This window comes from Phodopus roborovskii, unplaced genomic scaffold, assembly GCF_943737965.1.
Source record: "Phodopus roborovskii unplaced genomic scaffold, PHOROB, whole genome shotgun sequence".
In the NCBI taxonomy this organism is placed as follows: Eukaryota; Metazoa; Chordata; class Mammalia; order Rodentia; family Cricetidae; genus Phodopus; species Phodopus roborovskii.
The window spans coordinates 43,641,228-43,656,221 of record NW_026126517.1 but is presented as its reverse complement, the minus strand read 5'-3'; the positions used below and the strand labels follow the sequence as shown (position 1 = coordinate 43,656,221).

At 42.9% G+C, this 14,994-nt stretch overlaps 1 protein-coding gene across 1 annotated transcript in view; it reads left to right on the top strand.

Moving 5' to 3' along the window:
* Positions 1 to 14,994, top strand: part of Tln2 (talin 2) — a 401,603-nt gene that overhangs the window by 231,767 nt on the left and 154,842 nt on the right. The window contains exons 4-9 of the mRNA XM_051197857.1: positions 641 to 804; positions 3,292 to 3,389; positions 5,086 to 5,215; positions 6,220 to 6,372; positions 8,488 to 8,630; positions 9,864 to 9,991. Of these exons, the coding sequence (XP_051053814.1) occupies positions 663 to 804; positions 3,292 to 3,389; positions 5,086 to 5,215; positions 6,220 to 6,372; positions 8,488 to 8,630; positions 9,864 to 9,991 (794 nt within the window). The 5' untranslated portion in view covers positions 641 to 662. The remainder of the gene's footprint in view (positions 1 to 640; positions 805 to 3,291; positions 3,390 to 5,085; positions 5,216 to 6,219; positions 6,373 to 8,487; positions 8,631 to 9,863; positions 9,992 to 14,994) is intronic.

Genomic DNA, 14,994 nt, shown 5'->3' with positions numbered 1-14,994 from the left:
GAACTCCTTGTCCCCATCCCTCACCTCAGTGAATCTAAGGTCTGACCCAGTCTTCTGCTGGCTGCTGGGTTGTTGACTCTGACACCTCTTTCTCCACCCCTGGTCTACCACTACAAGGACACTTGGAATTTTCCCCCGAGGCACTAGAGAAGATTATCTAGTGCCTCTGATGAAAGCCATCCACAGTGATACTGAGTCCCATGGCCTTCTCCACTGACTTCTACCCCTGAGCCGTGCTGGGACATCTTGGGAATCTGGGAAACTCAGTAACAGAGCGAAACAGCCTGTTTATTGCTAGTCAGACTGTTGACTGAAAGTAATGAAAGTGCCTTAAATATGCCTGCAGAAAGAGAGTTGGAGCAGTTTACACTTGCCTTTGAATCCTTGATATGGTGGTGGAAAGTGTCAGCCATTTCCAACTCCTCCGTCCTGTTTGGCAGTCCAGCCACTGCATAAGCTGTAGTGTCTTCATTCAGTTAGGGACTAATTTCTGACAATCATTGCTGTTGTTTGCACCAGTTCTGACAAGATTGTGAATGATTTTATAGTGGGACAGCTGGGTTAAGAATTTAACTTTTTTTTCTTCCTGCAGCTAAATAATGATTGTATGCATCAAGGCTTGCCTCCTTGTGTTTTCTAGATATTCTAAGTGAAACCCATCTATGAAGATGGTGGCGCTGTCTTTAAAGATCTGTGTCCGCCACTGCAATGTGGTGAAGACCATGCAGTTTGAGCCGTCTACAGCCGTATATGATGCCTGTCGAGTCATTCGGGAGCGAGTGCCCGAGGCACAGACTGGACAAGGTGAGTCATGGTTTATAACATGAGTAATATAAACCCAGAGACAGATTTTGGTGTTCAAGCTGAAGATAAGGGAAGCAAAGCAGCCAAGCCACCCGAGAGCTCTTACCTCTACTAAGGCTGGGGAGAGCCTGTCCTCAACATGGATGGAGACTAATTGCCCAAGACTGAATACTGAATGCCCTGCTCCTACCTTATATGCCTGTATAGTGCTGGGATTAAAGTTGTGAGCTCTGTTTCTCTTTCAGACAGATTAACTCTCATGTAGCCCTGGGTGGCCTTGAACTCACAGAGATCCATCTGCCTCTGTCTCCTGAGTCCTGGGATTAAAGATGTGTGCCACCACTGCCCATCTCCTATGATTGTGGCTAGTTTTGCATTCTGATCTACAGTGTCTTTATTAGATCATAGACAATATATCACCACAATGGTTATGCATTGGTTTCTGAAAATGTGCTTAGAATCCCTTAACCCTGTAGCTAAAGGGACACACCTAGACACATGTGAAAGACCTCTGTTTTTAAGCCAGGCATGGAGGCTTACTCCTTTAATCCCAGCACTCTGGAGGCAGAGTCCGACAGATATTTCTGAGATAAGGCCAGTCTAGTCTACATAGCCAGATCCAGGATAGTCTGCACTACATATTAAGACTGTCTCCAGGAGGGAAAAAGTATCTGAATTTTTAAAAACAATGCAAGAATAAGGCTTTCATTTTCAATGACCACATTAACATTGACCCTGAGTACTCAGTGTGGATATGCGTGTTATCTTGGCCCTCCTCAGGTGAGCAGCCTCCTCTCGATTTACAAACCGTTTTTCTTTCTTTCTTTTTTCTTTTTTTTTTGATGTGTCACTACACTGGTTGAATAAAGAGTAACATACTTGCCTGATACATACTGACTCTTTGAAGCCTCAGCCTTGTGCAGGTATTGTGCAAACCCTCTGAAGGAGCTTCATGAATTTTACGTCGATTTTTAAAAAGATTTTATTTTTAATTATGTGAATGTATGTACATGTACATAGGGTTTGTACATGTGTGAGTGTGACGCCCACAGAGTCCAGAAGAGAGTGTTGTTTGTGATATATTCAGATTGCTTGAGTTTCCTTAAATTAACAGAAATACAAATTTCGAACAGTCCCTATCTAACTCTAAGATTTGCTTCTCTGCTCTCGCTGGTACTTTTTAGTTCCTTTTTTTTTTTTTTTAATTGTTTTTTTGCCACTATGAGAACTTTTTGTTGAGCTGAATTGATACCAGTTCTGGCGAAGGCCTTTGACAACTAAGAAATCATCTTTCTGTGGTGTTGTGGAGACCCTGGCCTTTCTGAAAGGAAAAGCTAGCCTGGGAAGATGGCTTAGTCAGGAAAGGACTTGCTGCATAAGTTTTAGGGTCTGAGTTGATGCCTGGAGCCTACATAGGCTTGAAATACCATCACCAGTAAAGAGGAAGCAGGAAGATGCCTGCGGGCTAATGATCAGCCAGCGTTGCTGTCAGCAAGCCGCAGGCCAATGAGAAACCCTGTCTCAATGAACAAGAGATGGCACCCTAAGGAACGACACCTCTGGCCTTCATAGGCATGCGTGTGCAGCTGTCCCTGCCCACCACAAACTAGGAAAAGTCTAGGTGGGAATGAGTGTGCTTTTCTTGCACCCAAATTTCTTGGCCTCCCCTCAATGGATTAAGAGACCTTTATAAAGAATTTTAATTCTCCACCTGTTTTGTCTGTTTTGTGGTTTTGGGTGACAGAAGCTTCACCCTATAAGGCAGTCCCAACTATCTTGTTCATTTTTTAAAAAATTCTGTTTTGTTGCAAGGTCATATATAGCCCAGGCTGGCCTCCAATTACTTAGTCTTCCTGCCTCAGTTTCCCTAAGGTTAAGATTGTTGAGCATTCACCACCAATCTTTTATAACAAGTTCTTTTTAATTTTTTTTTTTTTTTTTTGAATTTTTGTCTTATGTGCTTTGGGGTTTTGCCTAAATGTATGTGTGTATGTGGTGTTGGGAATTGAACCCAGGTCCTCTGGAAGAGCAGTCAGTTCTCTTAACCACTGAGCCATCTCCCCAGCCCCCTCTAATATGGTCTTTTACTATGGCCTATCTTCCTTGCTTTTCCTTGGTGGCTTTGGTCGAGGGTGGTTATTCCCTCCTTCCATTTTTTCAGGGCTGTGGATGCCTAGCTAATTGAGGCTCTGACAGCAATGCCCAGAAAACAAAGCTAACTTCCATTAGAAATGCAGACTGCTCTGTTTCTGATGACTCTCTTAGACTGTAGGTACACCTCCAGCTTACCGGTCCATGTGTATGGACCTTGCAGGGGCCATTGATTCTGCTGGAAAGCCCCTCCAAGCGTGTGAGTGATGCTATTCTGTTGATAAGAAGCAGGTCTCTCTGGTGATGGGCAGTATTCTCCTCCTTGCTGAGTCAGTGCCTTTGGACCAGTAGTAGCTATGTACACACTTGACCTCTTTTTCTCTGTTTCCTTTCCAGCCTCTGACTATGGGCTGTTTCTCTCTGATGAAGACCCCAGGAAAGGGATTTGGCTAGAAGCAGGACGGACCCTGGATTACTACATGCTGCGGAATGGGGTATGTTGTTCTTTTCTTTTTATTTCTTTTATCTGTTTTTATGTGTATAGGTGATTCAATTGCATTGTGGCTATGTACTATTTCCTTGACTGGTACCCTTGGAGTCCAGAAGAGGGTGTTGGGTCACCTGAAACTGGAATTACAGACTCCTTTGAGCCACCATTTTGATGCTGAGAATCAAACCTGGATCTTCTGAAGAGCCTTCAGTGCTCTTAACTACTAAGCTGTCTCCTGAGCCCTGTCTTTTTTAAAAAGAAGAAAAAGAGAAGAGAAAAAAAAAAAAAAAAAAAAAAAAGAAAGAAAGAAAGAAAGAAAAAAGCAAAAAAACTTTCCTTATTGTGTGTCTGTTTATGTGGAGTTATGTGTTTTCATGACATGCATGAAAACACCAGAAAACTACTTTCAAGAGTTGTTTCTGTCCTTCCATAATGTGGGTCCCAAGAACTAAACAGTGTTAGTGCCAGACACCTTTACCCCCGATCTGTCCTTCTGGTCCACTGGTCTTCTTTTCTCGTTGCTTCACTGCTGGGAAACCAGCTAAGGAAACCCACTGCAGCAGTGTTCTAATGAAAGAGCTTCGTATTAATAATGTCCAAGCAATGAACCTCTGAAGCCATCCAGGTGGTGAGAAGATTCTAGCCATCTAAAATTCTTGGAATTCACAGAGATATTGAAATAGTTCTGGTTAGTATGCTGAGCAGTTTCTCCATGCTGAGCGAAGTTGGGCAGTTGGGAGATAATCTCCATCATGGTCCTTGATACAAGGTATCCCTGGACCAGATTGGAAACTAAGGCCACCTGAGGGAAAGCAGAGATGCCCTAAGACCCTGGGCAGTAGCAAAAGTTACCTGTGCAGTTTAATTGATGGATACAAACATGTTGTCCTTTTCTCCCCCTTTACCGCCAAGGTCCTGGAGTTTTGTGTGCCCTGTGAAGTGGGCTTGTTAGATTGGCCAAGATTCTAAAAAGCAAGGGTGAATTGTTCAGTTAATTCATGGTACTTAACCCATCTGTGGTTCTGTTTCTAAGACGTAAAATGAAAATGAGGTCTCCTATTTTGAAGTAACCCCCAGTCACGGTCTTTGTTTTATCTTACCACCACCATATTTTAGTTCAGTCTTGTTAAACTGTTCCTGCTTTGATACCATCTATGAAGCTTTCTGGGGATATTATTTATGTCTTTCATTATGTAGACTATGTATATAGTTAATATATACAGCAAACATTCTAAAGTAATGTTTTAAAAGGAAATGTTCATTTTGTGTGTGTGTGGGTAGTAAAAATTGTTTCTGACGACGAAACATGGCCCCCAGATCCTATTACCATTGCTTGAAGTATTGCCCTCTGCTCAATCTCATTAGTGTTGCTCTTTCCCAGCCGCTGGAGCATATAGCCATATTCACTTTAGAGAAAGTGGTTTTTAGTCATTGTGAGCCACAAGTATTCCCTCTTGAAGGGCAATCTTATTAGGAGAGGGTTTTCGTAATCCTCCTGAAAGTCATTACTTAGCGCTAAGAATTCTGTGTGCCAGTCACAGCAGCACCCCTGCAAATACTTAGGAAGGCTCTCAAAAAAGTTTCAGACAAAGGAAGATGTAGGCATCTCCTGGGGACTTCATTTCCAAGGAAAAGTGCTCGCTCGATGCTGTTGTGTTTTTCAACTCAGTATGTGGTGGGTGTGTGCGGCTTGTATCTAGGATATTTTGGAGTACAAGAAGAAACAGAGGCCTCAGAAAATCCGAATGTTGGATGGCTCTGTGAAGACAGTGATGGTGGATGACTCGAAGACAGTGGGAGAGCTCCTGGTCCCCATCTGCAGCAGGATAGGTAAGCAGCTCAGCGACGCTCTCCACCCCACCCCCATTGCTGTGGCTTTGGCCACACTCACCCCTGCAGTGGTAACACCCTGAGTTCTACCCACACCCAGGAAAGTTCTTGTTCAATCTCTCCATTTGCCTGGCATCCAACTGGTATAAAACTTCCCAATGAGTCATGGTTGCCAGCTTTTATTTCCCTTTGTAGAAAACAAAAAGGAGTTTCTGGGTGAAAATGATTTTTGATTGTGTGATTCACCCTTCCCCACTGATGGCCATCATCTCTTGAATTCTCATGGTAACATATTTACTTTGTGTTGCTTCTGTCAGTCTTTCCAGAGAGCCGCTCAAATGAAGCCCTTCAAGTGCCGGGTGAAAGGAGTCTTACCTGTCTTAGGCTTCCCTTCATGGAAGGACCTACTTCATCTGTACACTTCTTGCTTGGCAGGGTCATGCTCTATTCTGTCCTGCCCTTGTTTCTCAGAAATTAATGGAGGCTGGGCATGGTGGTATATACCTTTAATCCCTGCAAGCAGGAGGCAGGGCAGACAGGTCTTTGTGATTCCATGGCCACCATTGTCTACATAGTGAGTTCCAGGCCAGCTAGGGCTAACTACATGGTGAGACTATGTCTCCAAATAAGTAACTACATAAGTAAGTAAATATTATATTAATGGAGTAGTTGAGATGTGACTCAGTGATAGATGCTTTTCTCTAATGATTTAGGTTTTGTCTCAGAGAAAGAGAGAGACAAAGACACAGAGAGGGGGCAGAGGCAGGAAGAAAGGAGTGTGTATATAAGTGTCGTTATGGAGGAAATTGCACTTGAAATGCGGCTTCTCAGCCCATAGAGCCTTTGTTTATGCTGGAGCTGTGAGGTGTCTGACAACCCCAGCCCTCAAGTGAGGAAGGCCCTTTCCTGTGCATTGACAATGTGGATCCTTTGTAGCATCCCAGGCCCTAAGAAGTTGGTAGCAATTTAATAATGTATAATTATGACCCAATTTCTGTTATTAGGAATAACAAATTATGAAGAATACTCTTTAATCCAAGAATCCATTGAAGAAAAGAAAGAGGAAGGGACGGGCACACTCAAAAAAGACAGGACGTTGTTGAGAGATGAGAGGAAGATGGAGAAGCTGAAGGCCAAGCTCCACACGGATGATGACTGTAAGTCTTTGTGGGGGAGATTGGTGACCCAGGTACACAGTCAGTCCCTCAGAGGCTGGATGCCCTGCCACCATCCACACGACTGAGAGCTGCTTTGGGTTTTTATGTTTTTTAATCTATACCTATTTTGCCTTGTCTCACTGAAAGACAATAATTACAAACAACATTTAATGTGGCTGTAATAATCTTTGACATCTAAAAAAGAATCCATTTATATCAAATATATAAATTGTGTTCACAATTTCCTTCTGTCTGGCAAAAAATGTAATGGCATCTAAATGTGGCGGAATAGCATATACACTTAACTAAGCAAGTTCTTTGTCCATCTCTCTTACTTGCTCTCTGTGTGTATGTGTGTGTGTGTGTGTGTGTGTGTGTGTGTGTGTGTAATAATAGCCTTGCTTATGTTGTCAATGTTGGTAAGTATATACCTTTTGTGCCTCTCTGAATTCCTTAGATCTGGAGGCTTGCTTAGGAGTGGGTGCGGGTGCTAATAAGCTCTCCTTCCGCGGGGTACTTCCATCAAGCAGTTGTTTCTGGCTGTGTTTAAGAGAGATATTAATAGTCTTCAGTACCCATGCCTAGATCCATTATTTCCTTAGCAATTAAGATCAGTGAGATTGGTCTGTCATAGCATTGCCACTTCCACAGCCACATGGATAATGTGTACAGAAGCAGCAGAGGACCTCGGATGCTCCCAAATCCCTGCTGTGTGACCCTTGCTGCCCACCCTCCTCTGGGAGGAGCGTAGTTCATCACCTGGCCTCCTTCCCTTCCAGCCTCCTTGTTCCTGCTGCAGCTTTGGGATGACATCATCACTTTCATAATGTTTATTGATCTTTGGTGGGCCTGCCATTTCCTCTGAGTCCTCCTCTGTTCTCTTTCCTTTCTACCTCATTAAATTTCCAGTTACAGACTTCTTTCCAGAAGCCTTTAGTAGACAAATCCAAGGATTTATTAATGTGTACACAGCACCCTCCCAGGTGATTGTGGGAGAGGAGATCTGTCAGACAGGTTTCTTACGCTAGAGTTGCTTAGCATTTGGTGAGGCTGGTTATAAATACTTAAGCCAGTGAGTGTGATATATGTATGTGTGGGGGGAGAGGGGAGCTTTAGGAGAGGGCGAGGAGTAGAGGAAACAGAGCTTCTGGGAGTGAGCAGGGGAATAGCTGATTCCTGTGCACCACGATGTGAGGACAGGATTTTTAGGATGATGTCAGAGTCAAGCTGGTCCTCAGGGCCAGATGTCACCTCTGTTAGTTTTGAGTTTCTGTATCACCTCATGACTTTCATTTTCTCCCTTTTTCCTATTGAGATCTGAGAAACTTGCTGTACCCAGGGTCTCTAAACCATCTCACTAGATAAGATTGAAGTAACTTCTCTTGATTTCAGGGAAGACTCCAACTTAATGAGTTCGTTATTTGTCTTAGTGCTGTGACTAAATACCTCTCAAGAAGTCAGTGAGATGACTCAGTGGGTAAAGGCACTTGCTGACAAGCCTGATAATCTGAGTTCCACGTCTGGGACCCATATGGTATGAAGAGACAAGCCATTCGCATATATCCTCTGACTCTAATATGTACTCTACAACTTAGCCACACACACACACACACACACAAAATAAAATGCAATCAAACAAAAGGAAAGCAGCTACTTAAGGAAGTGCCCAGTTCGAGGGGGGCACGTTCCATGTTGGCAGGGAAAACATGGAGACAGCAGCAAGGGGAGCCCTACTGCTCACACCGGGTCTTCAGTCCAGAGGCAGAGCATTGTTAGAAAGTAGGGCTGGGTTGTAGAACCCACTGTTCTGTGAGGTTCCACCTGCTGAAGGTCCCACAGTCTTCTCCCCAACTACAGCCAGTCCCTGAGGACCCAGAGTTCAGGCACTTTCATACAATACCGCCTGGTTTCTAGGCAAAACACTCATCTCTCTGCTTCCTCGCCTCCACTTCTCCATATTACCAATGTAGCGTAGTGCTGTAGCTAACTTTGGGAATGATTAGGGATTAGATTATGGTAGGTGTCAATCATCTCACAAAGTTAAGTAGTCTTAAGCAACCATCAGGTGCTGCAATGGGTAGTAAACACTGTCCTTCCATCTGTCTCATGTTGTAGTAAATTGGCTAGATCACAGCCGGACGTTCAGAGAGCAAGGGGTGGATGAAAATGAAACATTGCTTCTACGACGGAAGTTCTTTTACTCCGATCAGAATGTGGACTCAAGAGACCCGGTGCAATTGAACTTGCTTTATGTCCAGGTATGGTATTTACTGATCAGACAACAGATAGGTGTGATGGCTAATGTTAATTGTCAACTTGACAGCACCTAGAGTCACCTGGCAAGGAATTCTCAATGAGACGTTGTCTAGCTGAGGTTGGCCTGTGGGCAGGTCTTCCTTATGTTAATTGAGGTGGAAAGACCTACCAACTGTGGGTGGTGTTACTCCCCAGGCTGCAGAGTCTGGATTCCATAAGAGAGGAGAAGCGGTAAGCTGCTTGAAGTGACGTCTGCCCACTTCCCCACAATGGCAGACTGTAACCTGGAATTGTGAGCCAAATAAACTCTTTCTTTCCTTAAGTTGCCTTTGTCAGAGTATCTTATTATAGCAACAGAAAAGAAACTAAAACATAAAGTGAACTTCAGGAAACTTCTGCACACCGTAGACAGAACCTCCAGTCCAGAGGTACTGTTCTTCTACTCTCGGATTTAACTAGCAGAAGTGGGTAGGTAGTTACAACATGGATCTACTGAAAGTTCAAAGTATTTACTGTTTACTAACTTCTGCAGAAGGAAGAATAGTATTGAATGATGCTGGAGGGCAGAAGGAAAGAGAGCTAGTAGCAGAGCAACTAGAAGAAGCTTTACACATTTAGAACCTAGAGTTCTGGGTTGTGTAACTAGAGAAAAGGAAAAGAGAAGGGCAGGCGATAAATAGCAGCAGCCACTGTGATTCAGGAGAACTAGGAACAGGACTTCCAATGTCACATCTTGCGTTGCTGGGTCCTGTATGTTCTTAGACTGCTCTCTTGTCTGTGTATGAGAATATATATCTGTGTGTCTGACTCTCCTAGTAGATCTCATTGGTCCATGGATGATTGGGATAATTTTGGTTTTTTGTAGATGATTTTCTAGCTATCTTTATGACTTGGACTCTGGTGAAGCAAATCATGTTTCTAAGTCAACCCATACAAATCCGGGCATTTCACTGGATTTCCATTGTCTCTTCATTTTTCATAGACTCATCTGCCTTCCTAGATTATCAGTAGAGTTTTGTTGTTGTAGTTTTGTTTTGTCTTTTGATAACCCAGGTACCAGTACCGCTACTTCCCACTTTGAAAGGGGAACACAAAACTTCCCTTTCTTTTAGTGCATTCCTGCCTATCCCAGCATTCACTGTGCCTGTGTGTCTACAGTACCTGTCCTGAGTCAGGAATATGTCACTCACAGAAGTGTGGCCCTTGCCTGAATCTTCCTTCTTCATGTATTTCAGGCCCGGGATGATATCCTGAACGGCTCTCACCCTGTCTCCTTCGAGAAGGCTTGTGAGTTTGGTGGATTTCAAGCCCAGATACAGTTTGGACCTCATGTGGAACACAAACACAAGCCTGGCTTCTTAGAGTGAGTGCCCCTCCATTATTCTTGTTCCCCTTTTTCTCCTGTTTACTTCTGAGGAGGAACCCAAGGGGCACCTCTTCGTCCCAGGTGGTTGTGAGAATTGGCTTTCACTCAAAACTGAATTTGGGACCCAAAATGCAGACTGTTGTTGATAAATTAAGGTTCGTAAAAATACAGAATGGTGACTGTCAGCATTACCCATTCTTTATTCCCACAGTAGACGATGCTTTCTTTGCTGGAGAGTGTGCTACCTGGCCAGTTGGTTCCCACACCCTGCTTTTTTAAAACGTTGGGCCCCCAAGCAGGATAATGGCTAAGCTATCTCTCTAGCCTAGGCTTGAATTCTTTATTAGAATCTTAAGAGTTCTTGGTCATTTTGGGAGCAGTGTCCATATGGAATCCTGGCTGTGGCCTCCCCTATGTCTTTGGCTATCTTTTTTAGAAGAATGGGGTGGTTTCTTTTCTCTACTTCTATACTCAGGTTGTTACATAAGAAAACTAACCCTACAGATTGACTATGGCCACGCACAACAAGGGCCTTAGGCTTCAGTGTCTTCAGAGGTTGCCATTCCCTTGGCCTGGATCTAGACGTTCCCAGGGGCTTTATGTATTGCTTCCTCTGATGCTGTTCTTTATCTGTTGTCCTCCCTCCTCTTTCCCCTCTCTAATTCCATTAGTATGAAGCATTTGGATGAGAACAAAAATAATCTCCTAGTCTTATCAGTGTCCTACTGTCAACTAGAATTAAAACCTGTAGGGAGATGGGATGAGAAGCTTATGTGAATTTGGCCCGAGGAGGATTCAGCCATCAAGTCATCTGTAGTGCTGGGGGTGGCTTGAGGGGAGAGGGTAAGGCAAGCGTTTAGACCCTTCATATTCTGTTTGGTACAAGATTGGAAGCAGTCTATACCTGGCTTTTCTCCTGGGCTCAGGCAATATCAGACAGTACACATTGCTATGTGCTCCAAACTGAATTGTTAAAGAAAAGACACTACAATGCTAGGTTGAGTTGATGAACCTCAGGAGCTTTTGTGATGTGATGCTTTATGTGATAATATGCATTCAGCAACCTTGAGTCTGAGGTAGCCTTGAACCGTTCCCATTACTAGAGTCAGTGTTTCCCAGATGAGTTATATTGCCAAGTGCTCCTCTGGGCCCATTTCTCCATGGTCAGACTAGCTTCTTTCAGCAGGACACCTGGGGAAATATGCCTTTCTGTTCTGTGACACTAGATGCCTTGCTAAAGGTACCATGCTTGTGTTCTTTCTATGGATTTTACATGCACAAATTCAAACCTCACACTGGATCGGTCTGTCAACTTACCTCTGGTTCTATAGTAACTGAAAATGGAGAAAATGGAGGGCAGATAAAAGAGACAAAGACACTGGAAGAAAAATACTCATTTTAGGTGTTCATAGCTATAACCCTGCTTCCATGGGCCTGGTGGGAAAGAGATCTAACCAGAAGCTTAAGAGAGCCTCATGCCATCCTAGTCATCTCATATTGGCTCTTTGTCTGTGCTGGACAGCTAATTCTCAGGGTCCCTTTACAAATAAAACAGGCCAGACTATATGTGAAAAGAAGTTAGAGAGATGCATTCAGTCACTTCAAGAATTTTCTTCAAACTGGGCTGGGGAGATAGCTGGGTGGTTAAAGTGCTTGCCACATAATCCTGAAGACCTGAGTTTGATCCCCAGCATCTACATTAAAAATAAAACAATGAAAACCCCACTATGCTTTCTGGCATGCTCCTATAAACTTAGAAAGGAAAGTGGAGACAGGAAGATCCCTGGTGTTCACTAGCTAGCCTGTCCATGAGAATCAGTAATGAGTATGTGAGAGACCTTGTCTCAAACAATATGGTGGACTGAAATAGAGGGAGATACCTAATATCAGCTTTTGGTTCCCACATGCATATGCCAACACCCAAGACCATAAACACACACGCACACACACATGCTCCTTTGACCTCCTCCATGCCATGTGTTGTGTTATGTCACATGGATTGTGATGGGTGGTCCTTTCCTTTGCTTATGGCCACTTGTACAACCGGTAGTCTGACAAATGTCACTGCAATATGTTCCTGTTGTAAGCTGCATATTCACACCAACCCAAATGTCTTCTCCTTGGCCATCTGACCATTTGACAGCCTATTTTAGGTGGTTGTATTGCTTCGGACTTTCCTTTCCCAAAATGAATCCTGCACCTCTCAATAGTTTTTGTCCCCTTGCTCAGCTTCTAAATTAAAACAAACTTGTTATGCCTAGTAGCATTTCTCCTCTTGCATTTGATTTACTTTTTAATTAGGCCAGATCTAGTCTAGGTAATGAAGCTTTTTCATTTAATGTAGATAATTGTGCATGTTCTTATTCTACTATATTGGTAAAGATTGCTGAGGAGGTGAGCCCCCTCTTAATTAAAACAAACATTCAGGGCCACACTTCTGATTTGTAGTCTGAATGTTGGATGCTGGCTTTGCTTAGGCTATCCCTGGTGACTGGCTGGACCTGAGACCTGAGTTAGGAGACTTGATAATTTTTTTTCTTTTTCTTTCTTTCCTTTTTTTTTTTTTTTTTTTTTTCATGTAATCTTCCTCTCTGCTTTTCACCTAAACAATTAAGAGTTTGCAAACTTAACAGTGGGAGGGTTGGACTTGTAAGAGGACCAGGAAAAACTGAACCACTGGGAATTTCAGCCATGTAATTGGTGAATCCAATGTGAAGCTTGTGCATAACAAATGTATTTATTATAAATTTTAAAAGTAGCACTCATGTTCAATATCAGCACACTCAGGACATTTTTATGAAAAAGTCTTTTGACTCTTCTGCAAACTTTTCAGTGATTTCTAGACTCAGTACCACATTAGAGAAAATATTCATTTAAAATAACAGAAATCAGTGGCAAGCATGGTGGTACATTCCTGAAATCCCAGCCCTCAGGATGATCCCTGAAAGTTTCAGGCAAGCCTGTATTACACAGTAAGACCCTGTTGCAAGAAAACGGGGGGGGGGGGGGAGATAAAAAAAAAAAAGAGGGGCTGGCAAGATGACACAGTGGGTAGAGACGTTCCACAGAAGCCTGACAACCTGAATAAAAATCATCAGAACCCATGTCACAAATACACCACATAACACACACACACACATTTTTAAATTTAAAAAAAAGTAAAAATCAGAGACAAAAAGATCTTCTTGTTTTCAGATATATACAGATTACTTAACATGACATCTACTCTGTAGATGGGGTTTGAGGGTACCAGAGAGAGACAGAACCAGGCCCAGAACCCTCATGACTGGAAGCCAGAGGAAACTGAGGTCTCCCATGTGAGTTTCATAAGCTTTGTCTACAAGGTAGATGTCCTTACGTCCCCTGAGAGGACCCCAGGAAGGGACATTATATCAGAGCCTGAGGAAGCTACCACACAAGATCCTTAGATGATCTTGGGCTTGCGTTTTGCTTTTCTGTGTTTAGACAGTGATCACAGACAACATACCATGGGGCTGGAAAAAGTTAAGACCACTGTGGCTCCCCTTGCAGAGGGACCTGGGTTCAGTTCCCAGTGACCTCATGACATCTGACAAGCATCTGTATCTCCAGTTCCAACTGCACTATGTACTATGTGTACTATATGGTGCACACACACGCGCGCGCACACACACACGCGCGCGCACACACACACACACATACATACACACACACACACACACACACACACACACACAGCAAACATCCATACATGGAAGGTACAAATAAGTCGTTTGTTTTGGTTTGGTGTTCGTTTGTTTTTTTGTTTGTTTTTTTGTTTTTTTCTGTATTGCTTTGGAGGCTGGCCTCAAACTCACAGAGATCCGAATGCCTCTGCCTCCCAAGAGCTGGGATTAACGGCGTGGGCCCCCAGTGGCCAGTGTTAAATAGATCATTTTTAAACATTTTAAATTATTTTTGAGATTATATAATTTAATAACATTTCCACCTTACTTCCTTCCCTCCTTGTTCACCTTCAAATTTATGACCTCTTTTTTTCATTAATTGTTACTGTGTGTATGTTCCTAAATATAACCTGTTCAGTCCATATAATGTTATTTATTTGTATGTATTTATGTTTTTCATGGCTGACCTTGTGGTAAATAAAGCTTTAAAAACAAAACAACAGCATTGTTCTTTCATTCACTTAAGACTGGCATATATGCTAGGCTCCACCAGTACAGAGAAGACAAAAAGACACCACATACTAATTCTTTCATGATTTCTTAAGTCCACTTTGTCTGCTCTTTAAATTTTATTTTTAAAACTTATATGTTTGCTTTTGTGCTCATGTATGGGTGGGAGCAGAGACCAGAAGAAGATGTCCATCCTTTGGAGTTGGGGTCAAGGGTCTTGTCATCCACCTGTGTAAGTGGAGAGATCTGAACTCCAGACCTCATGATGGAGTAGTAAGTGCTCTTAATCATGGAGCTGTCTCTATTGCATTTGTTGCAGGCTGGTGTTTTAAATACTGAGTATGAACTATTTCTAGAAACATAGGGAGAATATGGTGTGGAGCCGATGCTGCTGAGAGAGGCTGACACACTATGTGTCAGTTTAAAGAACTAGTAACTCCTAAGTCAGCAGCAAAATAAGACATTGCAATCATGACTCCCTCCATGCCCCTTGAAAGCCCATGAAAAATGTTAAGGGGTGTTGAGTAAAAGCCTCCCATGGGCCTTTTATGTTGGTGAAGATGGGAGTTTCTGATAAAGGAGACATTAGATCATGTACTGTAGGTGTGACTTGAATGACGGTAACATTAGCAGGTGTGTGTAAATTGTTCACTACCTGAACATCGTAATGTGTTTGAAGTTTATAATCAAATTATTAAGGGGGTGCTGATGTGGGTTCCATTCCTAGCATGGCTAAATTACAAAAAAAAAAAAAAAAAAAAAGAGAGAGACCTGAGGTTTTAGCTCAGTTGGCAATGCTTGTCTAGCATGTACAACCTCCTTATGTATACCTCTATCCCAGACCCT